At 44.0% G+C, this 24,642-nt stretch overlaps 2 protein-coding genes across 3 annotated transcripts; both read right to left on the bottom strand.

The window, feature by feature from the left end:
• Positions 1–480: 480 nt before the first annotated feature.
• LOC116955115 (OCIA domain-containing protein 1-like) lies at positions 481–12,878 on the bottom strand. 2 transcript variants are annotated; one of them, XM_032976110.2, is made up of 8 exons: positions 12,641–12,878; positions 8,042–8,126; positions 6,431–6,532; positions 5,250–5,400; positions 4,613–4,686; positions 4,159–4,224; positions 3,196–3,327; positions 481–2,100 (listed from the first exon to the last, which is right to left on the bottom strand). In XM_032976110.2, the coding sequence occupies exons 1-8, from the start codon at positions 12,704–12,706 to the stop codon at positions 2,063–2,065; spliced, it is 714 nt and encodes a 237-aa protein (XP_032832001.1). In that variant the 5' UTR covers positions 12,707–12,878; the 3' UTR covers positions 481–2,062. The 2 variants fall into 2 exon arrangements, with proteins under 2 accessions (XP_032832001.1, XP_032832027.1); XM_032976136.2 differs by having other exon boundaries at positions 12,666–12,876.
• A 2,699-nt stretch (positions 12,879–15,577) lies between these two features.
• Positions 15,578–23,387, bottom strand: STEEP1 (STING1 ER exit protein 1). The gene is made up of 7 exons (XM_032976154.2): positions 23,180–23,387; positions 21,792–21,909; positions 20,441–20,482; positions 19,759–19,900; positions 18,028–18,117; positions 17,260–17,349; positions 15,578–16,012 (listed from the first exon to the last, which is right to left on the bottom strand). The coding sequence occupies exons 1-7, from the start codon at positions 23,298–23,300 to the stop codon at positions 15,950–15,952; spliced, it is 666 nt and encodes a 221-aa protein (XP_032832045.1). The 5' UTR covers positions 23,301–23,387; the 3' UTR covers positions 15,578–15,949.
• Positions 23,388–24,642: the final 1,255 nt, after the last annotated feature.

Raw genomic sequence — 24,642 nt, forward strand, 5'->3', positions numbered from 1 at the left:
ACACCTTACAACGCCCATGGCATGACGTCACACTACTCTACACGTTTTAAATCTATTACACAGTGAATATTGAACTGAAGCTTGACTTCAATTTTTCTATCGCAAATCAAATCGCAATGTCGGAAAAATCGCAATTAGATATTTTCCACAAATCGTTCAGCCCTAGTATATACAAATATTCCCTTTTGGACTTATTATATTCTGAGAATAAAAGTGAGCACCCTATGACAGCAGACTGCATAAGCGAATGGTGTGGCCAGTATACCCGGCAGCCACCTTCATTCCAGTGCTGTTAACAAACAATATCACAAACATTGAAGGCCAAGTTGACCAAATGCAGAATACCATTCCAAGTGTCAATTGTTTTTACATCCCTGAACTTACATTGAGATAACAAATGTCAAAGGTCTACCTACATGGTAAAATGGCAGGTTGAAAGACTTGTCCTTAAGCTTGTACCGTTCATGAATTAAACACTCATACTGTTAAAAGTGTTTATTTCCATGTCTTTTAAACACAATTGACATCATTTCTCTGGTCAACAAATATTTTCCATGTTTTGATGCTTATATTGTATGTGTTGCGCATGAGTGTATGAATGTGGTTGCTTGTATATGAAGTGATTGATGGTACAGTTAAGCCTAATATATATAGTACACAGTACACAAAAAAACATTATTTAAACATCATTTCAGATGTTCGAATTCCTCCAAAAATAACTTTTCTTCTAGCCCTTTCAGGTTCATCCACAGATGCGTCACCTCACCTCAAACACTTTCCAAACAGCCTCGTCCCATTTGAGAAACATGTGAGTCACTGGTTACTTGATCTGGAGGAAAGGCAGGATGTGGAAGCTCCTCCATGAAAAAGTGCCTGTTAAGACTTGTCCCAGTCTCCGTTTACGAGGTCAACATTGTCATTAGACGTTATCAGACACTCCCTCTTGGTGTCGTATGTCAGCATTCTGAGGACCCACATCTTGTTCATTCCCCATATGATCATGCCATAACGTTTCTCCCGATCCCACACTCGTGCCTAAGCTGCCAGCTAAATGTACAACAGTAACACAGTTAAAATAAAATAAATGAAAACTAAATTAAATCACGACGTTTCGGAGGCAACACAAGTTTCCGTCTTCAGTTGGAAAAGACAGCAAAATTAACTGTATCAAAAACGTCGTGATTTAATTTAGTTTTCATTTATTTTATTTTACCTACGTGACTTTACCGAAAAAAAACAAAGAGTATGAATCCTTGCAGTCACGAAAGCTTCAAATCTAGAAGTAACACAGTTGTTTTTCAAACCACGTCTTGCACAGACTGGATATATTCACAAGTCACTGCAGTCACAGGCTACCCTGACCTGGCGTTATCTCCAAGAATCTCACTGCCATAAATACATTCTGTAGCCCCAGCACCAAACTTCTGCACAATGATGCATTGTCCCCATACACTTTCAAGACGAGTTCGTACTGTCATAAAATGCGTATTTGTTCTGCCATAAAACACATTTGCTCTACGCTCACGCAGTCTCATTCACACAATTAGTGTTCTTCAGCGTCAATATTTTTACGACAGTACGATTCTTGATTTTTGACTGTCAGCATCCAAGCATAGAAACAAAGCAATCTAGAATGTGGTCCCCTAGCTGTCTGAATACACCCAAATGTATCTGTAATATAAATGGTCTTTTTATATTTTCTTCTGTACTAGACTCAGAACTTTTTGTACCGTGTCGCATATACCATAGAGGTGCAATTATATGATTAAGTGCATGTACATGTGCGCATGTGTGGGTGCATGCATGCACATGTCATATGTAAAAGCAATAGGACACATTGGGGTGCTGTATTCACTTACGTGGATATACTGTATGGCACTGCCTAACAAGTGTTTGCATATATACAGCATAAAAATGTATGTGTTACTACGTGTGTGTGTATGTGTAGGTGTACGAGTAGTTGTGTATGTGTGTGGTCGTATTCATGTGTGCGACGTATATATTCCAGCCATGCAATGGTTCACCCCCTGCAATTTGATGAATTGTCACTTAATCCCATCCATCACTCCTCCCATTCATCTCCATACTGATTCTTCTTCACTGCAAAGAGAAAGGAAAGGATTAACAGAATTCATGCATTTGTCTTAGCACAAGGTTTAACCACAGTTCTTGATACAAATATGTTACACATCTGTATAAGTGTACTCCTAAGTGCATGGATGCAACTATTAATTGGTGGTTGTGTCCATTATGTGATTGTATGTGTGGTTATATTAATACATGTTGAACTATATATGTAAATGTTACATTTGTGTTTGCATGTTTCTATGCGTGTTGTGATATGTGTGTATATATGTAGATTGCAAGTGTGCTTATGTGTTTGGTGGAGCAGTAGTTTAGACCAATACCTCGGTCGTGGCTGATCATTGTTTTAATACTGTGGGCTCACACGATATTAATTTTTACAAGACGAAGGTACTCTGCAAACCTACTGGCTATCATTTAAGATTTGTTCATGAAGTCATCCAGATATATATAGACACAACTTCAACCGAGAAGACGGGTACAAATTGAGCAATCATTGGAAGGACGTGATTAACCAGGTAAAGTCTTAACTTGCTATGATGTTTCCATCCTTTCTACCGATGTTAACTGACTCTGAGTTTCATTACTAGGTTGGATGTCTTTGTATTGACAGGCTGGGTGTCCACTACCCGAGCTTCTGTGGTTAGGCCATCTCTAGCTCCACCCACCTACCTTGATGCACCCATCTCAGGCCTATATAAGACCTTGTCTCAGCAGCTTTCTCTCTCTCTCTCACCTGAAGACGATTGCTTGTGTTGCGATCGAAACGCTGTGATCGATTATTTCTATTTACGTGACTTGACCGAAAGACCCAAAGAGTTCAGTAGTTTAGTGGTTACGCACACTGTGCCATACACCCGGCAACCTGAGTTCAATCCTAGCCCACAGCTAACATCCGTGGTGGTTATTTGAATCAGTCCTATGCCTCCCTTAGGTTGACTAATCCTGACCTGGTGCAGTGTGTAAACATCAGCAATGGGGAAACAAGGGCAATCGAGTGTGATGTTGGCTCCTCAGTCGCTTGTATTCCGTGCCAGCCTTCATAGGTCGCTAAAAATAGTCTTTGTGTACATGTAGGTGAGGTGCGAGGTTGTGATGATATAATAGTACCTGCGCTGGTGTCAGGTTGACGAGGGGGTGGCCTGGTTGTGGGCGGCATGTTCTGTCTCCGTGACTGCTCGAAGTTATCACGGTTCTGGCTCCTCAGCTGATCATAAGACAGGTAGGCACGTGTTTGCTGATCTAGATTCACACACAAAAACAAATATCACACATACGGTATATATCACATATATAAACAAACACACCATATGCCACATACACGTCCTACATACACGTACCCCATACAGAGTGCATATCACATACAGTGCATACCCTATCCACACACCACAACCGCCATTCTCCACTAAGTGGCAGTGATGTCACCATAGTGCTTTTGCCACTTTGAGGCCACGTGAAATGTTGAAGGCCCGCTGGCAGGTCACTGGACAGACGCAGGTGCAATGGGGTGACTGAGATGACTGGCAGATGCACCACCTGTGACCTCGACCGTGCCAACTTGCTGTGCTTTAGCTGCCCGCACATAACCCATACAGTGCATACCACATCCACATACAATACAAGGTCAAATTGCCTCGCAAAAATTCCACATCTAGTCTGAGAGCCTGTTTTGTCTTAGGGCAATCATTCTTGCCTTCTGACAAAACAGTACAAATTTTATCGAAGCAGATCACATAACCATTAAAATATTCCCCTTTTATCCAGAGCAGACCGTGATGTGCTGTTAGCAACGTCTAAGAAGGGACAGCAATGCAAATGGTGGCATTGGTTTCAGCACCACTTATGGCCAGCTATCTTTGTGTTCAGATTGAAAAACTATTCAGAGATGGTAAAAATGTGACAAAAATTATTAACTTTTTTTTATTCAATCTCACCTCTGAATTGCAAATTTCTTTTAAATTACATGTATAAATTGTTACACCTCTATGTCAACTATGCACTAGTTTCTACGCACTAGTTTCACCCTCATTGTGGGTCATGAGAGGAGATGGCATCCAGGATGGGAAGTCTCACCACTGTCAAGAGAATTGAGTTGCGGGAAGGCTTCTGTCACCTTTTGGTCAGCAATTACAACCTCTTCTGCAAACAACAACAACACAATCAACATCATTGGCAGCAGCAATAATTGGGACAACATTATTGCCATCAACCAGTATTACAATTAATATAATATTCATCACTTTCGCTAATGATGGAATGTTCTCATATTACTAGATTTAGCATTAAACATCACTAACATACAAATTATCACCACCAACTATAATTACCCACACCACTACGATAAACATCATAAATCCAATCTGAATGATCACCATCATTCTCTGCATCTTTACGAACAATAGTATTAACTGCTTGTTTAACGTTGTCATCAGTATCATCAGAAATGTCAGCATCATGTGTAGGATGAGCATTTACAAAACCACCACCACTATCACCATTGCTAGCCATGCTGTGAGCATGACATCACCTGGGTCATACGGGACGTACGCGTCCAGCACAGGTATGTCCACATCTTCGGACACAGATGACTCTGAGCCCACACTGCATATTCACGACACACACATACAGACATAAATACAAAGAAATGTGCCGCCACACACAGGCAATCGCAAATGTAAGAAAATTGGGCAGGGACATACTGACTCAGATATGTAGGCTGGAAACAAAGCAGTGTAATTTTATGTACAGAAATCACCTTTGTGTGTATTTTTACTCTTAAACTAAATTATATAATGCAGATTCAAATGCAACATGTCTCCAAGTTGTAGAGCAACATGGATATAATAATTGTTTTAGACAATACGATTGCCAGAAAATTGCACCATATTTCATCTTCAGCCATGCACTCTATCTACGTTGGCTGTATAAGTGCAATTCTTCAGTATGTCTTAACCGTTAGTGTTTTGGGTCTCAGCTGTCTCTTACTTGGCCATGCCTTTCTCAGCCATGTCGATGTCCCATGCTTTTGTCTTTAAATGTGCATAGTTTACGCATCCACCTTAAAACTGCCTCTGGAATAACTATGTGTGTGCGAATTGAGAATGTGTCAACTTAGTTGCCTCATATGGGGTGCTGCTTTAAGTCTGATCGAGTGAGTGTCGCACCCAGTGGACTTTTCCTGGAACATGGCAGGTCCCAGTTTACCCCCTGTCCTCATGGCGTTGGCCAGAGGGGAGTTTTCCAGACGCATGATGCGGTCACGGCACACACCAATGTAAGAGATGCGCCCAATGAAGTAGCCAAACATTCCAGCAACTACACACACAAAAAAGACAAAGATCCAGATATGATCATATAGGCTGTTGAGGTAAGGGCTGTTATTGAAGATCTATTAAGGCTGGAATGATAAATGAGGGAGTGATGTAACCATAACCATACATGGCCATCTGTCTCCAATGCTGAAGTTTAACACACTGCAACAGGTCAATCATTTAAGGCCGAGTCAATCTAGGCGGAAGCCCGACACAGGTTTACCTATCATTTGACACTGATGTGACCCACGGATGGAATTGAATGTATGTCACGGAATCATAGTTCAGCGTGATAACCACTGCAACACTACTCCCAAACCACACACACACGTCTCCATTTAGCTTAAATATGCTAAGCTAACTAATCTGTTATGTTATAGACATTTACCTAGGCTGTATGTCCTGGGCTTCTGACACAAGCTTGAAGTTCAATAACGAAAATATACATTTAAAGTTACAGTCAGGCATCCCACTATGGTACCCGCTAGGGCGTCCCTACATTGACGCCGAATTAAAAAACATAGGAAATGATATGAAAAATGTCAACAGGGTGGTAAAATTATACATTTGACATAAAATATGTTTCTACATTTATGCCAGGTCACTGTGGTATAACCCAACAATCTATTATGAATCGTAATATTGTCAGCATAAACCTACGTGTTAACTTAAAATTGGTGTCAAAGAACAAACATAACAAAAAAAGTACAATCTGAAAGGTGAGAGCTGCTTGCTTTCTGTGCTGCTTCTTTAACCATGGGAGACACTGCTGAGGAAGAATTCCATAGGTGGAAGCTGAGAAAGATTCAAGCTTATTTTGTTTAACAGGGTGAGAACTCAAGCAACCAGGATAAGTCTCACCAAAATTACAAACGCCAAACCAAATCAAGTACAATTTATGAAGCAAAAATTAATTTTAAAAAATATTTTCACTTGAGAAATCAAAAACATTATACGAACATTAATTAATGTTAAATTATAAATCCTCTCTAGTGTAAGTCGGCTCGAAATGGTTGGGGTACTGAAGCACATACAAAATACTTTGGGGATGCTGCCAAAACGAGGGGAGGGTGACAGCCGCCCGATGGAGACCAGATAGTGAGTCCCAGCCATGGCTGCCAACGACAATGGGACCGCTGCACACACACACAGGTAGACTTGTTATATATGCACCCAAATATACATACGTATATAATACACATATATCCAGATACATATGTATGCACACACATTAAATACACACCCCAATAAGCATACATATGCATAATATACCCAGATACAAATGCACACACATTACAACACTAACAGCAGCCTCCATTCGCCACTAATCGGAAGTGAAGTCACCATAGTGTTTGTGCCAGGCCAGGTGTACCGAGGCCATGTGAAGTGTTGAAGGTTCTTTGACAGGAGGTCACGGGGCAGACCCAGGTACCATGGGTTGATTGACTGAGATCATTGGCAGATGCACCACCTGTGTCCCCTTGCTACATTTTAGCCGCCCGGCACTCCACTCGTTGTTGCGAGCGTCACTCCTCTGCCCTGCCCTCCATTGTTGTTGCAGGGTGCCTGTCTCCAGCTACCCAGTAGAGTCCTTGTCTCGAGCCTCCTCCATTGAGGTTGATCTTGTCACCGCTTGTACAAGTCTTCGGCAAGTCCACTCAGATCCACATCCTCCTGTACCGCATCAGTCCCCAGCCCATGCCTCACCTGTTTAGTCCTCTCTATCCAGCCAAACAGAAGCTGCTTGGGCATGCGGGCTACAGGACCCAACCAAAGCATCATTGCCTTCCAGGAGCGAATTGATGGGAATGTGTCCAGATCTATTAAGAATCTGTGAGCTCCTCACACAATCCAGCCTGGTTAAAACCAGGATGGATCATAGGTAGGCCAGCCTGAAAGTTTCAAACTGGTACAGATGTTCCAATGGAGGGGTCCACATTTCACAAGCAAAGAGAAGTGAGGGCATGACTGTAGGCAGAAGAGCCAGAGCTTTGTGTGGAATAACAGACCACACAGCCTCCACTCAGATTCATGGAGCTGACAAAAGATGCCACTAGGTTTATTCGGAGTGAGACCTTTGCTGCCAAACTGCAGTTGGTCATAAGCACATTACCCAGGTATGGAAATCTCTCCACTCTCTCCAAAATTGGCCCATCACTTATGGGGAGTTGAGGGGGTGGAGTATTGGATGATACAAAATACCCAGGCAGGTGCTTCGTTTTGGTGGGGCTGGTGGTAAACTCCACCTATTAGGAGCATGTTCCAGGTTCAGCAGCAGAATCTCAAACTCCAGACCAGGTTAGAATGGGGTCCTAGGTGGGAATATGGCCAGCTACCTTTGTGTCTCTCCACAGCTGATGTTTATCACACTAATCCAGGTACACAATTTGGGCTGAGCTGAATTAGTAGACGGTGAGCCTTGAATTGATCTCAAAATGAACTTGCCAAACGTAAATATTTATAGGAAAATAAATCTCATATGGATTCATAATTTTAGAAAACTGAATACATCCTGAGTGTGATCACCTTTGACTCTACAAGTTAGGTGCTGATTAAGGAATTACACTACACAACTGTAGCACAGTGAACCACTTTGACACTGCTATACACCTTAAACCCACAAACATTCTTATATTCACACGTACCACGGTAAATGCTGTCCTTTTTACATTCCTGCAAGACTTGCCTTTCTTCTTCTGTTGGAATATATCCTCTATTTGCTTGAAAAGCCTACACAACATAGGATGGAAAATTCACTCACCAGCTCATACTTATAAGTATCATTACACACAAGTAATTGACTCACAAAGACCCCCCATATAGCCTTCAACAGGCTATTGGGGCAAGTGTGGCCAGTACCATGCCCAGTACCATGACCAGCCACCTTTGTCTGCCAAATTGTTTACTAGATATCGCACCAGGTACTCATTTAAGGCTGAGTCAATTTAGACGTGTGTCACCCCACCCGACTCCTTTTAGCTTACACGGGAGTTGCTCATGATTATTATCAGCAAGTATTTCAGGCATCCACACTGCATGTGTACCATCCGACAGAAAATTAAGTGACATGGGTCAATAAAAATGGACACATCCGCTTGAAGGCTACAACAGCACACATTACACAGGTTAGGCAACGCGGTAGATTTATGGCTAAATTGTGAATAAGTTTGTTGTAAAACTACAAAAAGTTTGGCATAAAACTACCATGTGACGAACCCAAAAAAAATGAATCAACAGCAAGTATACCAATGTATTGAAGAGGAAAATCTCTATACCCAAGTTAATAACTTAAACAGCAATTTCTGCCAAGACACTTGGATTAATACAAAAGCCATCATCTTCCACGATAATCATTGCAATTATGTCAAGGCTCTGATTTGTTTAGGATATTTTCAGTTAGGGAATTTTTTTTAATGTTCTGGAAAATTGGCATTAAGATATACAAATTGAGGTTTAGATGCTTCATATAATAGAAACAAAATTCAATTGATTTGTTGAACAGAATCATTGATTCACCACATTATAGAGATGGATAAAGGTGCATTGAAACATACTAGTTTTCACATTGCCGTAGTGGCATTAGAAGTTTGTTACGCTGCACAAGAGCTGCTGTTAAGAGCCTTCGTTAAAATATCATTGTTAAAGAGTTACGGTGAGCATGAATTTGTCGTGATTATTGCTGAACAAGTATTACATCTGATAGTATACACCAGATTTAGAATGCAAGCAACAACAAGGCTCTGTCTCTATAACCAAAGTCTCTAACCAGTCTCTGTAACAAAATCCTGTTGCCAGTCTTTGAAACCAGTCCGTTCCTATCACGGTTTCTAGAACCAGTCTCTTGCCCAACACCACGTGCATATGTTGAACTTCTTTTGCACCGTACGTAGCCAACCAGTCTCATAACCAGTATCTGTCCCTGATGCGAGTCTCAGTAACCAGTCTCTCCCTACCACCAGTCTCAGGAACCAGTCTTAGCAACCACAGTCTCAGTAGCCAGTCTCAGCAACCACAGACTCAGCAACCACAGTCTCAGCAACCAAAGTCTCAGCAACCACAGACTCAGCAACCACAGTCTCAGCAACCACAGTCTCAGCAACCACAGTCTCAGCAACCACAGTCTCAGCAACCACAGTCTCAGTAACCACAGTCTCAGTAACCACAGTCTCAGTAACCACAGTCTCAGCAACCACAGTTTCAGTAACCACAGTCTCAGTAACCACAGTCTCAGTAACCACAGTCTCAGTAACCACAGTCTCAGCAACCACAGTCTCAGTAACCACAGTCTCAGTAACCACAGTCTCAGTAACCACAGTCTCAGTAACCACAGTCTCAGTAACCAGTCTCAGTACCACAGTCTCAGTAACCACAGTCTCAGTAACCACAGTCTCAGCAACCACAGTCTCAGTAACCACAGTCTCAGCAACCACAGTCTCAGCAACCACAGTCTCAGCAACCAGTCTCAGTAACCACAGTCTCAGTAACCACAGTCTCAGTAACCACAGTCTCAGCAACCACAGTCTCAGCAACCACAGTCTCAGCAACCACAGTCTCAGCAACCACAGTCTCAGCAACCACAGTCTCAGCAACCACAGTCTCAGTAACCACAGTCTCAGTAACCACAGCCTCAGTAACCAGTCTCAGCAACCACAGCCTCAGTAACCACAGTCTCAGTAACCAGACTCAATAACCACAGTCTCAGCAACCACAGTCTCAGTAACCACAGTCTCAGTAACCACAGTCTCAGTAACCACAGTCTCAGTAACCACAGTCTCAGTAACCACAGTCTCAGTAACCACAGTCTCAGTAACCAGTCTCAGTACCACAGTCTCAGTAACCACAGTCTCAGTAACCACAGTCTCAGCAACCACAGTCTCAGTAACCACAGTCTCAGCAACCACAGTCTCAGCAACCACAGTCTCAGCAACCAGTCTCAGTAACCACAGTCTCAGTAACCACAGTCTCAGTAACCACAGTCTCAGCAACCACAGTCTCAGCAACCACAGTCTCAGCAACCACAGTCTCAGCAACCACAGTCTCAGCAACCACAGTCTCAGTAACCACAGTCTCAGTAACCACAGCCTCAGTAACCAGTCTCAGCAACCACAGCCTCAGTAACCACAGTCTCAGTAACCAGACTCAATAACCACAGTCTCAGCAACCACAGTCTCAGTAACCACAGTCTCAGTAACCACAGCCTCAGTAACCAGTCTCAGTAACCACAGTCTCAGTAACCACAGTATATCGGTAGCAAGTCTCAGTAACCACAGTCTCAGCAACCACAGTCTCAGTAACCACAGCCTCAGTAACCAGTCTCAGTAACCACAGACTCAGTAACCACAGTCTCAGCAACCACAGTCTCAGCAACCACAGTCTCAGTAACCACAGTGTCAGTAACCACAGTCTCAGTAACCACAGTCTCAGTAACCAGTCTCAGCAACCACAGCCTCAGTAACCACAGCCTCAGTAACCACAGTCTCAGTAACCACAGTATATCGGTAGCAAGTCTCAGTAACCACAGTATATCGGTAGCAAGTCTCAGTAACCACAGTCTCAGTAACCACAGTCTCAGTAACCACAGCCTCAGTAACCAGTCTCAGTAACCACAGACTCAGTAACCACAGTCTCAGCAACCACAGTCTCAGCAACCACAGTCTCAGTAACCACAGTCTCAGTAACCACAGTCTCAGTAACCACAGTCTCAGTAACCACAGTCTCAGCAACCACAGTCTCAGCAACCACAGTCTCAGTAACCACAGTCTCAGCAACCAGTCTCAGTAACCACAGTCTCAGTAACCACAGTCTCAGCAACCACAGTCTCAGTAACCACAGTGTATCAGTAACCACAGTCTCAGTAACCACAGTGTATCAGTAATCACAGTCTCAGTAACCACAGTCTCAGTAACCACAGTCTCAGTAACCACAGTGTATCAGTAACCACAGTCTCAGTAACCACAGTGTATCAGTAACCACAGTCTCAGTAACCACAGGCTCAGTAACCACAGTCTCAGCAACCACAGTCTCAGTAACCACAGTCTCAGCAACCACAGTATATCAGTAACCACAGTCTCAGTAACCACAGTATATCAGTAACCACAGTATATCAGTAACCACAGTCTCAGTAACCACAGTCTCAGTAACCACAGTATATCAGTAACCACAGTATATCAGTAACCACAGTATATCAGTAACCACAGTATATCAGTAACCACAGTATATCAGTAACCACAGTATATCAGTAACCACAGTATATCAGTAACCACAGTATATCAGTAACCACAGTATATCAGTAACCACAGTATATCAGCAACCACAGTGTATCAGCAACCACAGTCTCAGTAACCACAGTCTCAGTAACCAGTCTCAGTAACCACAGTCTCAGCAACCACAGTCTCAGTAACCACAGTCTCAGTAACCACAGTCTCAGCAACCACAGTCTCAGCAACCACAGTCTCAGTAACCACAGTCTCAGTAACCACAGTCTCAGTAACCACAGTGTATCAGTAACCACAGTCTCAGTAACCACAGTCTCAGTAGCCACAGTCTCAGCAACCACAGTCTCAGTAACCACAGTGTATCAGTAATCACAGTCTCAGTAACCACAGTGTATCAGTAATCACAGTCTCAGTAACCACAGTGTATCAGTAACCACAGTGTATCAGTAACCACAGTCTCAGTAACCACAGTGTATCAGTAACCACAGTCTCAGCAACCACAGTGTATCAGTAACCAGTCTCAGTAACCACAGTATATCAGCAACCACAGTATATCAGTAACCAGTCTCAGTAACCATAGTCTCAGTAACCACAGTCTCAGTAACCACAGTATATCAGTAACCACAGTGTATCAGTAACCACAGTCTCAGTAACCACAGTCTCAGTAACCAGTCTCAGCACCCACAGTGTATCAGTAACCAGTCTCAGTAATCACAGTATATCAGCAACCACAGTCTCAGTAACCACAGTCTCAGTAACCACAGTATATCAGTAATCACAGTGTATCAGCAACCACAGTCTCAGTAACCAGTCTCAGTAACCAGTCTCAGTAACCACAGTCTCAGCAACCACAGTCTCAGTAACCACAGTCTCAGTAACCACAGTGTATCAGTAACCACAGTGTATCAGCAACCACAGTCTCAGTAACCACAATATATCAGTTGCAAGTCTCCATCACGGGGAGCGAAGTGAACCAGGCCTCGGCCCCACGAGTCCCTCGCAAGTCCCACGCTCTTATACAACGCGAACCTGTTCGCCTCCGTGCGCGCTTTGCCTGTGATCATCCGCCGCGTAGCCGTCGCCGCGCGCAGACATCGCAGTTGACTGTCGTGGTAATTGAGAGTAAAGTATTGTTTGTGTTGTATTTTATATAAACAAAACCGTCTCGGTTTAAACCAAAAAAACTTCACCCTACTGCCAGCGAGGCCTCAAAGTGACCTCCGCCTGCACGCTCGTCCCTCGTCGTCATTGGCCCAGCCGGAGCACGTGTGATCGCCGCCGACCAATCGGAGCGGCCCCGGTGACCCGCGGAGGAGGGGGGGGTCGCCCGTGCCATCTGCGATTTGGATAACGCGGCGTTGTGCGGTGACGCCTGTTATGTTAATAATCAATTAATTAGTGTTCCAATCGTGTTACGCAAACCAAATCAAGCTGCCACGGTTGTAACAGTTTATAGCACGCGAAGATTCGTCCTGACGTTCGACTCCTTCTCCCGAACCGGAAATTTTCGCAATGAAATCGCCCTGCAACCACCAGCCCCACCTCCACACCGCGGCCTGTCCACCGTTGCGTGCAAACTGGATAACGCCGCAGTGAGTCGTGTGGCTGGGTAAAGTGTGGATACCACCACCCCTTCCGACACATGGAAACAGTGGCGAACGTGGAGGAACGGACCAAAGACCCTCTTAAAGAAGTTGGCTTGAGCGGAGGCCCTTTTGCCAGCAGTGAAATCGCTGATGACCTTCAGGGGCTGCGATTTTTTTGTCTCCCCACTTTGCAATGTTACAGGGAGGTGCTCTTTTATCTTCTTTGACAATGTAATTCAAAAGATTTCCATAGCTGCAACAGGTTAATTTCCATCTGACACGATACAATGAGGTTGACTGACGCAGCCGAGGGACAGGCACAGCCAGGAGATGGCTGCCAACTTGTCAACCATGTTATATATTCAAATGGACTGATAGTTGCCGAGTGATGGATGCCTTACCATCACTCCCCTCAAACTAAGCACCTGACTTGGAATTCTATGTCATCAAATAGCACAACATCAACTCTCTATGGGTACAAAGGGGGCAGTTAAGCAGTGGACAATTTCCACACCAGGGCAGTATGCTCTTGACTAGCTCGATTTTGGCGGTCTCGCTGCGCACCTGTCGATCAGCATTCTTTTCATTTAATTTGGTAGAAGTTGCCTGGTCCGTCATTCCACACGGACTTCTTTGAAAGCACAGTGAGGGAAAAAAGTATTTGATCCCCTGCTGATTTTATACGTTTGCCCACTGACAAAGAAATGATCAGTCTATAATTTTAATGATAGGTTTATTTGAAGTGAGACAGAATAACAACACAAAAATCCAGAAAAACGCATGTCAAAATTTCATAAATTGATTTGCATTTTAATGAGGGAAATAAGTATTTGACCCCCTCTCAATCAAAAAGATTTCTGGCTCCCAGGTGTCTTTTATACAGGTAACGAGCTGAGATTAGGAGCACACTCTTAAAGGGAGTGCTCCTAATCTCAGCTTGTTACCTGTATAAAAGACACCTGTCCACAGACGCAATCAATCAGATTCCAAACTCTCCACCATGGCCAAGACCAAAGAGCTCTCCAAGGATGTCAGGGACAAGATTGTATACCTACACAAGGCTGGAATTGGCTACAAGACCATTGCCAAGCAGCTTGGTGAGAAGGTGACAACAGTTGGTGCGATTATTCGCAAATGGAAGAAACACAAAAGAACTGTCAATCTCCCTCGGCCTATGGCTCCATTCAAGATCTCACCTCGTAAAGTTGCAATGGTCATGAGAACGGTGAGGAATCAGCCCAGAACTACACGGGAGGATCTTGTCAATGATATCAAGGCAGCTGGGACCATAATCACCAAGAAAACAATTGGTAACACACTACGCCGTGAAGGACTGAAATCCTACAGCACCTGCAAGGTCCCCCTGCTCCAGAAAGCACACATACATGCCCGTCTGAAGTTTGCCAATGAACATCTGAATGATTCAGAGAACTGGGTGAAAATGTTGTGGTCAGGTGAGACCAAAATGGAGCTCTTAGGCATCAACTCAGCTCGCCGTGTTTGGAGGAGGAATGCTGCCTATGACCCCAAGAACACCATCTCCACCGTCAAACATGAGAGGTGGAAACATTATGCTTTGGGGGTGTTTTTCTGCTCAGGGGACAGGACAACTTCACCGCATCAAAGGGACGATGGACGGGGCCATGTACCGTCAAATCTTGGGTGTTAACCTCCTGCCCTCAGCCAGGGAATTGAAAATGGGTCGTAGATTGGTAAATCTGTGGAGGGAGCTGAAGGTTCGAGTTGCCAAACGTCAGCCTCAAAACCTTAATGACTTGGAGATCTGCAAAGAGTGGGACAAAATCCCTCCTGAGGTATGCAAACCTGGTGGCCAACTACAAGAAACGTCTGACCTCTGATTGCCAACAAGGGTTTTGCCACCAAGTACTAAGTCATGTTTTGCAGAGGGGTCAAATACTTATTTCCCTCATTAAAATGCAAATCAATTTATAAGATTTTTGACATGCGTTTTTCTGGATTTTTGTTATTCTCTCACTGTTCAAATAAACCTACCATTAAAATTATAGACTGATCATTTCTTTGTCAGTGGGCAAATGTACAAAAGCAGCAGGGGATCAAATACTTTTTTCCCTCACTGTATACTTGTGCCGGCTTGAAACAGGCTGGATTTCCCTGGTTGCATCCTGGATTTCATCAGGCTGGATAGTGCAATCTCACAGATCCTTGAAGAAAAATCCACATTTTACTTACGCTGCCCACATTAAGTCCCCTTCGTCTACTTCATGCAACCTGGCAAAGGTGCAGTTGCTTGTAGTGCACAAGTTTCCATTTTCCAAGTCACTAAACCCAACTTAAGTCGCTGCATTTGAGATGTAGACCACCAAAACAAGTGTATTACTATTAAACACTTGAGAAAATATTACAATGAAATCATTTATTATACTTCAAAACAATTGTACAATCAATATTCGAGATGCCACCATTCCTCATAACAATTGGTTGATGTTATTTAAACCATATAAGCATTAAGATCAGGGAAAGGGTAAGACCACTACTCATGCAAGGGTGAGATCATGGCAAAGATTAATTACACTGTTGAACAAATGTTCTCCTTGAATGTCCACAGTTTTGGTTATGGCTGGGTTAAGGTGTTGTGAGTGGTACTTGGGTGTTTTTTTGACTGGTGCTCAGTGATAAGAGTGTTGAAAAAAGGATGTGTTGTGAGGGTGTTATTTTAACTGGCTATCTCTGAAGATGATGGTTAGTATTAACAGTATGTATTACAAGGGTGCTATTTGAACTGGTTGTCTATCAGGGTTCCTTTCAACTTCGCTTTCTTGGCTTCAGATTCCATCTGGGGGACAGAAACAGGGACATACATAAACATGGGGACAAAGGCAGGGGATGAAGAAACAAACAAGTCATTTTACTCCCATACCCCCCCCCCCCACCCCCGATTAGTATGGTTGGCTACGTACAGTGCGAAAGATGTTCAACATACACACTAACATAATGTAGGCTGCATGTACAGGCAGGCCTCGCTTAGCGCGTCCCCGTATAATGCATACAGCAACATGTATGCTTGTAAAGTCTGTGCCAGTCTTTTAATATAGGTCATGTTATCACGTCATATAGTATTCTACGATATTGTAACAAAACATGTAATATAAAAAGCCCATAATATATTCGTATATATTTCCATAAAAGAATCCTCCTGCACAACAGACTTCCAAACAACCCACTACCAGCATCATGCCAACATGTTCTGGAGGACAGCGCTGGAGTCACTCCAGCTGGAGTCACTCCAGCGCTGTCCTCCAGACAGTCTCGTCCCCTTCACCTGATGAAGGCCGCTTGTGTTGTGGCCGAAACGTCGTGAGAATATTATTGTGTTATTTTATTTTATCAATTTATCATTTTATTCTCATTCTACGTGACTTTACCGAAAGAACCAAAGAAGATGAATCCTTGCAGTCACGAAAGCTTTAAATCGAAATTCAAATCAAATTGCTTGCCAGATTTGAGTCTACTTCTCCAGTGGAACCTCATGGGACAAACTCCTCCTCTAGAGGTTCCTGGTCGCTGATCTGGTACAGACCCCTTCCCGCCTAACAGGCGGCATACCTATTAAAGTTTATATTTGGTCTTTGGCACCTTCAACCAGTCTATGATTGGGAAGAGAGTTTTGCTTATATTCTTATTAGGGGCTTTTATAATAGCATCTCTGATTTGGAGGTATCTGAAAAAGTGGGGGGCGTGGAATGTTAAATTCGTCCAAAACCTGACAGTACCCCACCATCCCTAGACAGGAGATCCCTAACTCTTTCCAGGCCTGACTTCTTCCAGCTGGGACACATCATTTCCTTCCCCATCCCCACTTTCAGGGACGGGTTGCTCCAAAGCATTCATCTTCTACGCAGAGGGGCTGGGAGGGAAATTATTCTGTCTCTGCACACCCCCAATGTCAATGAGATCGTCCATGAAGCTTTAATCCCTCGAGATCTATTTGTAGTCAAAGTGCGGGCAAACCCCTCCAGACAGCAATCACAATACATCTTGTTGCATCATGTTATTGTTTTTCTGTTGTGTTGCTGCCCTTACCATGTCTCCACGTCTCTTATTCATGCCTTTGCGTTCGAGTTGTTTCTCTATGACCTTTGCGTTGCTGGCATAGGAATCGGCAATCTCCCTCTGCGACACACAATATGCACAGCATGCACAGCACATACAATACAAAAAGCACAAATGTCAAGCTACTGTCATGTCCTTTGTGTCATACTATTATATAATTTGTTACCAGAACAAGTTGTTGCATTACAAAATATCATTGTGCAATGTTATGTCATTATGTGTTTTTCTATCATGTAATGTGATTAAAATGTTGTCATGTCATCAGGTTATGAATTGTTGTCATGATAGATTATCTTGGTGTATTCCTGTTATCACATTGCACGTGTCATGTTACTGTTTAAGCATAAGTGTTTTCAGGTTATCGTATCATTTGGCCAAGTTGCATCACAAGTCTATCGTGTCATTTAATTGTTCAATTGTGCCATTGTGCTGCAGTACACCACTTGCGATGTATTGCTGTGACATGTATTCTTGACAAGCATGGGGAGGCTGCCTTTGTCCAGCGGCGGATTAATAAAGCTATCAATAAATAAAAGTTGCTGTAGTGTTATGTCATGGTGTCATCCCATTGTGTCATGTTGTTTCGTCACGTGTTGAGGTGTTGTTACTTTGGGTAGTGGTTACATAACTTGCCATCATGCCATACTGAAATGTCACGTTATGTTGATAAGTGATGCTCTCATGTAACTTTGTTCTGCCGTGTTTAGTTGCATCTCATTGTGTTGTTTGTGATCTTACAGCTTCAATCTCTTCTTCCTCTTCATCTATAGTAGAAACGGTGACTGAACCAAACTTCCCCATGTCCTTCGTGCGACGTGTCATTATGACCTGTAAAACATGACCATGTTACATTGCATGCATATGTAGGCTGCAGATTAAATACAAAACACGACATGACAACTCATCATACACAACATGTCCTACAGATGTAGAACACAATTGTAAGGTTAGCATAACACATAAGTGTCATAATCATAAACTACATACCAGTAGAGATCAAAGCCACAAAGACAAACGAAAAGACTAGATGATGACATAACCACAAAAGACTACGTTACATACAACAAATAAACACCACAACCTCAGACTGTACACAACAGGTATACAAGATAATTGTGCATTACAACCAAATTGTACACTATATGACACAATGTGACCCGACCTTGTCAGGTACTGTTCCCACATCATCCAAGTTTTTCTGCATCTCCCTGTGTTTCCATGTATCCCAATATGCTGTGCCTTCTTTCACATGTCCGTGTGTTCTTTGCTGGGAGCAGTGGGACAGTGACCAACCTGTCCTTAGTTTCTCCTAGGATGGCTCGGCCTTAATGAAGTACCTGCTGAAATGGGTAACACCAGTGGTGCTGACCATACAACCGCCTTGAGTGCTCTGCCAGCCTGAATAGGTACTCACTAACAACACTTGCATCAACAGTCTGTATGGCTATAAGCGGAATCTTAGTCTTTTTGTTTATCTGTGTCTCTGTGTGACCCTGTGTGTGTGTGTTGATGGGAGCGGTAGTATAGCGGTGAGCACGCTGCGTTACAAACCCAGCAACCAAAGTTCGAATCCCGCTCACGGCCAACACCAGTGACGATTATCTTAACCGGTCCTAAGCCTAGGTTGACTCAGCCTCAAATGAGTACCCGGTGTGGTGTGTAAACATCGCCGTTGGGGAGACAAAGGCGGCCGAGCGTAGTGTTGGCCACCTACTCTCTTGTATGTAGTGCCGGCCTTCATAGGTGCTCACTAACAGCACTTGACCAAACAGTTTGTTAAGGCTATACTGGGAATGTCTTCTTGGACCTAATTGTGTGTCAATGCATGGGGAGCGGTGTTGCAGTGGTAAGCGCACTATGATACGAACTTGGCGAACTAAGCTTGATTCTTGGCCACTGCAAACATGAGTGGCAAGTCACATATGTACCTATACTGTCGAATCAGCCTCATATAATTTTCTGTTGAGTGTGTAACCTTTAGTGGGGAGACAAAGGTGGCTAGGAGTAGTGCTGGCTAAATCAGCCCCTCATGTATCAAGCAGCCCATAATAGGTACTTGCTAATAGCACTTGGATACACAGGAGATCCTTGTTTTATTATTATTTACGTTTTTATTAGGTGCAGCAGATTCAATAAAGGGCTTCAGAGCATCATCCAGATAAAAAAACCTTCTCTAGTTTATCCAACTTATTATAGGAAATGAGTAAGTTTTTAGTTTATTTCTGAATAGAAGAACCTCAGCAGTCAGGCACAGTTCTTCAGGCAGATCATTCCAAATCTATGGGCCAAATACCGAAAAATCCCGAGCTCCAAAACGTTTTTGTCAAAAGCATGGCTGACAAGAGGAGCATGGTGTGAGGACCTCAAACTCAGACACCACTCACGATGTGTCTCTGTGCCTTACACTTTCCCGTGTATATCCCCATGCACATCTGAGCTTTATGTAAGTGTTCCTGTGAGCCACTGTACCTTCTTTGGTTTGTCAGGGGCCTGCTGCCTGTAGATGTTGATGTCGGTTACACCCTGCCCGGCCTTCGCTACGGCCCCGTGCACCATGAACGTTACCGTGGCATCACGTGCCACGTGCTGGTAGCACAAAAGTAGCCCACATCTAGGACACGCATACATAGATCCATAACTAAATACATTGGTACAAAACGCTTTAAAAACACAAGATACCCCATATAGCTTCGCATACTTTAGAGCAAAAAAAATATACTTTCTGTGCATTACGAAATGAACTGATCCCACACTTATCCGTACAGGCTCTGATGTTTAATCCCTATTCATGTGTGATATAATTAACCTCTCAACATAAGCAAGATTGGTTGCTCACATCGAAAGTGCAGCTGTTCAAACCCATATGTAACATTGCCATAATTTATTCATTTTGGTCACCATATTCTAGTTTTATTGTTCAAAAAAGTTGACTTCTTTTTACAACCTGATAAAATAAAAACTCGTTGCTCTTTAAATGTGCAGTTGGCCAACAGCAAAATATGGAAATACACTTTGTGAGGATGACGGTCATTGCCTCATTTCACTATGTAACTTTACTTTAAATCACACTGATATAGCTTACAGAATAATCAAGTCTTTCCTCACTAAAACACTTCACACATTCACTGACATTAATAAAAACAAAACTCACTTTTTACATTTTTTGCGGAACTGCTTTTCGATTCCCTCCTCCCTGTAACACAAGTTGAAAACAGATATTTAAACAATGCACATTGGGGCTGGCCTCTGCAGGCTACTGAGTCCCTTTACCGGCCTATCTTACTGTTTGATGAGGTCAATCCTCTGCTGGGCCACTCCATCACCTTGCAATGGCTGCTTCATCGGCCCTTGGGCTGCGTTCATGCCCTGCAATGGTCGACCTGCTCTTGGGCCATATGGCCGCCTGGCTACTCAACCTCCTTGGCCTGGCAGCTTTATCGCGACGCCACACCGCCATAGAACTGTACTTCTGCTCTACAGGTGGCCAATCCACCCTCAGTCCGTGTGGCTGCCTGGCTACCCCATCGCTTGTCTGCAGAAATTTACTACAACCGTGCTCCAAGCATGTATTTGCTGGGAGTCCACCTGAATGCGAACCCTATTTCCCTTCTGGAAACGGTCCAGTCCGGTCTCAGGGGTCTGGCCAGCACCCGACATTGTCCACCAGTGGCTGCTTTCGTGAATTCCGCCTCTTGAGAGGTCAACGCCCAAGACACCGTCACCATGGCCCCGTGCACGTGGCTGCCGCGGCAGGGGCCGCGCACCTCGCGCTTCCACCTCCTTCGCTCACCCCCCTGCCTCTCCCTCCCTTCAAACTCAGTCTTTGGAATTCTCGCTCTGTCTGCAATAAAACTACTGCCACTCTGGATGCCTTCTTTCACCTTGATGCTCTGGTTCTCCATGAAACTTGGATTTCTTATTTGGGGTGTTAATTTCAGTTGAGCATTATTGATAATAGAATGCAAAAAAGGGGTTAAAAACATGAATCGTTATTACAACTTTCATAAACCCACACTGACCAGCGTGAAGGATGGTTAAACAACTTCCACGATCAACGTTGCATGGTGGAGGACTTTATCCAAGTAAGCTTACGTGCGTAAACTGCAGTATTCTTTACTTTAGGGTACCTTAATCATTGTTTTTATTTTTAAATATTACTCATGCATATACATAAAAAGGCAACAATAAAAATAATTAACCAAAATAGTCCTACTAAATAACTAATAATGATAAATTTGTCGATCGAGTTGGGGGCTTAGAATGCAATCCCCCCCCTTCAATTTACATTATTTATTTTGGGAACTTGAGTGTTCGATTCACACAATTTCACCTTACATGAAGATTTTCAAGAATGCTTCGATCGTTTTAATGGGGTTTACCTGTACTCTACACTTAAAATGTATCAGTGGGCCATGTTTTCAGGTGTGCACACATGCTTCAGAAACAAGAGATCACTGACAAACGCCAAGCCACTACCAAGGTCCTCATCATCCACACCTCACCTGCGGATGTATGCTGTCTGTTCAGGCTCGATGTTGGAGAATTTATGCGCATGCTTTGACGAGTCTATGACTCTTGCTCCGTCCCTGCGACGCATCGGGAGCTTTTCCATCTGGCAATCTGAACACGAAGACACAAATACATATATCAAGCTCCCCCATAAACCACTTGTATCATTATTAACCACTAATTGACACTTTCATCAACGTTTATTTCACGCATCATCATAATCACGAACTACAATCCTTCTCAACTCATCTCATCATACTTCTGCTGTACAGATAGCTAATTCTTTGTTCAACGCCTTGCTCCAGGCGCTATATTAATTAAAATAAGATATATTCTTAAATATTATCCCTGTTTAAACACACGTGGGGCTCATTCATCGGCAGCCATGAGGCAGTGGAAATGTTAAATGTCCACGACAGAGAGCAGTATTTCCAAAGGTCACCCACTGCTGTATTCTCACAAATTTGTATATTATTCATTTTGACAACTATGAAGTCATGATGGTTTGAGTGGATTCCCAACCTGTATGTGAAGTTGAAACCACACAACGCATTAAAACACTGTCAATATAGTCGCCCGGCGCTCTGCTCGTCGTTGAGCGTCGCTGCTCCGCCCTCCGCTGTTGTTGGTGAGTGAGCCGCCTCTAACAGCCCAGGTGCGGCGTCCTTCACGAGCCTCCCCCACAGAGGGGGATCTTCACACCGCTGGTGTCAGTCAGCTCCCATATCTTGTTCCACATCAGCCCTACTCTTCTCTCGGCCGTGCCGCGCCCGTAAAGCCTCATCTATCCAGCCAAACAGAAGCTGCTTGGGCATGCGGTGGATGAGCATACAAGTTACACCAAAGACAAAAATCTCCCGTATAGCCTTAACAGACTGTTAAGCCAATGCTGTTAGCGAGCACCTATTAAGGCCGCCACGGTACACGAGGGAGTGGGTGGTCAACACCACGACCGACCGCCTTTATCTCCCCAGTGGCGATGTTTACACACCGAACCAGGTACTCATTTGAGGCCAAGTCGACCTAGGAGAGGCCCAAAACGGTTTCCGATAATCGTCACCGGTGTTGGCCTTTTAGGAGGGAATCGAATTCGCTACACTACCGCTCCCCGCATCTTACATCACCACAGGTGATAATTGTATCGACAAGTGAAGTGTTTTTTTGTGATAGCATGAAAAAAAAGAGACGGGAGATTTCGTGAATGTGTCGTGTTGTCGTGAAAGCCAAGATACCGAATGCGCGAGTCCCACACCGACACCGTACGACATGGAGAGCACCCCCCCACTCCCCCCACTAACACCGCACCGATCGCCCCGTGCACAACTCAGGCGACACCGTAGGCTTCGCGCCCGCGGTCCAAGGCCCACCAGCCACGTCGTACCGATAATGAGCACCATCTGTCCGCAGAGACAGTAGTAGACCTGCAGTGGCTTCTCGCCCTCGTACTCCTCGCGGTCACGCGTGTCCGAGCAGACAACGCTCCTCGACACGACTTTCGGCATCGCTCGCAGTCGCCGCGTACACCCGATGCCGCTTGGAAGGAAATGGCGATTGAAGCCTAAGAATCAAACACCTTTTGGAGTGACGTCGTCGAGATTTTATGGTTCTGCGTCACTTGCGTGATGACGACACAGCCGCGAGCTCCGACATTTCGGAAAATGACGTCACGGAGACGCGTAGCGAGTGTTCGGGCTGCCATCATCAGAAGCCACGCGCTGCTAAACTGTTGGGCGTCGATATCATACCGTGTCAGCCCATACGGTTTAACCCCATATTCTTGGACAGGGAAATTGAGTTTTCAGGTCCATACGGCGTACAACCGTAGGGCCTCCGCTACCTGGAGGCCCTACAGAGATTAAGTGAAAAGTTATATCATTTGTGAATGCTGAATTTTATTTGTTGTTAGCCTTGTACAAATAAATGTTATTTTTCTTTAAGGGGCCGTCCATAAATGACGTCACGCGATTTTGGACGATTTTTGACCCCCCCCCTTCGTCACACGGCGTCACAAAAAGTCAGACCCCCCCCTCAAATATGACGTAACAAAGCTCTGCCCCCCCCAAAAAAATAAAACATGTTTCAAATCTCTTTAAACTATTGGCATTGTAGTGCGTATTTAATGTGGCGCTGCACTCTGATGTTGTAGGAGAAAACATTTATTAAAAAGTATATTTAATTAAGTAGAACGTATCCTTAGTTTTTTCGGTAAAGTCAACGTGAGGATATGAATTACTGCAGTCACGAAAGCTTTAAATCAAAATTTAAGTAGAACGTGTTGTCAATATTTAAAGTTGCGCATTTTGATGTGACGTCACATTTCTCAAGCTCCTCCCCCCTCGTCACATATCGTCACAAATGTCTGACCCCCCCCCCCCCCCAGGTGCGTGACATAATTTATGGACGGCCCCCAACTTTGTTTTCCTTTTGTAAATATTACTGGGGGCCTCACAGTACCTGTAACCCCGAGGCCCACACAATCTTAATCCGGTCCTGCTTGTGATGGGACTTTGTAGGATGGACGTTGAGATTCATAAGGGCACGGGGTGACCAATATGGTCTATATTGGTGTGTAATAAGGCACTATTAAAGGGTTGACAGGTATGACTGCTGGACATCAATATTCCCCAACAGTTCAGCAATAACAATGATGGGACATTTCACACATTTTTGGTGTTCGCGCCTCGCTTAAAAGCGCGAGGCGATGAAGCGCGTAAGGAGCTGCTGTAATTCACAGACAGAGTCGGCAATCGTTTCACAGGAGGGGGGGCTCCATGTTCGAATCCAAATCGGGTCATTTTTGAAATCTGCAACTTGATGCGGGGACGCAATGGCCTACTCTTTCTA

This window comes from Petromyzon marinus, chromosome 3 (assembly GCF_048934315.1).
Source record: "Petromyzon marinus isolate PM22_M1 ecotype Great Lakes invasive population chromosome 3, UKy_Petmar_22M1.pri1.0, whole genome shotgun sequence".
NCBI lineage: Eukaryota > Metazoa > Chordata > Hyperoartia > Petromyzontiformes > Petromyzontidae > Petromyzon > Petromyzon marinus.

Bases quoted from the DNA above. Each gene is read 5' to 3' on its own strand.
- LOC116955115 (XM_032976110.2), bottom strand. From the start codon at position 12,706: ATGTCTGCGCGCGGCGACGGCTACGCGGCGGATGATCACAGGCAAAGC. The intron at 5,401-6,430 runs GTATGTGCTTCA...TTGTGTGTGTAG, and splicing joins CAGCATCCCCAAAGTATTTT to TTGCTGGAATGTTTGGCTAC. The intron at 3,328-4,158 runs GTGAGACTTCCC...GTGTGAATCTAG, and splicing joins ACTCAATTCTCTTGACAGTG to ATCAGCAAACACGTGCCTAC.
- STEEP1 (XM_032976154.2), bottom strand. From the start codon at position 23,300: ATGCCGAAAGTCGTGTCGAGGAGCGTTGTCTGCTCGGACACGCGTGAC. The intron at 21,910-23,179 runs GTACGACGTGGC...CTTCGTGTTCAG, and splicing joins ACAGATGGTGCTCATTATCG to ATTGCCAGATGGAAAAGCTC. The intron at 16,013-17,259 runs GTAAGGGCAGCA...TCTGTCCCCCAG, and splicing joins ATAAGAGACGTGGAGACATG to ATGGAATCTGAAGCCAAGAA.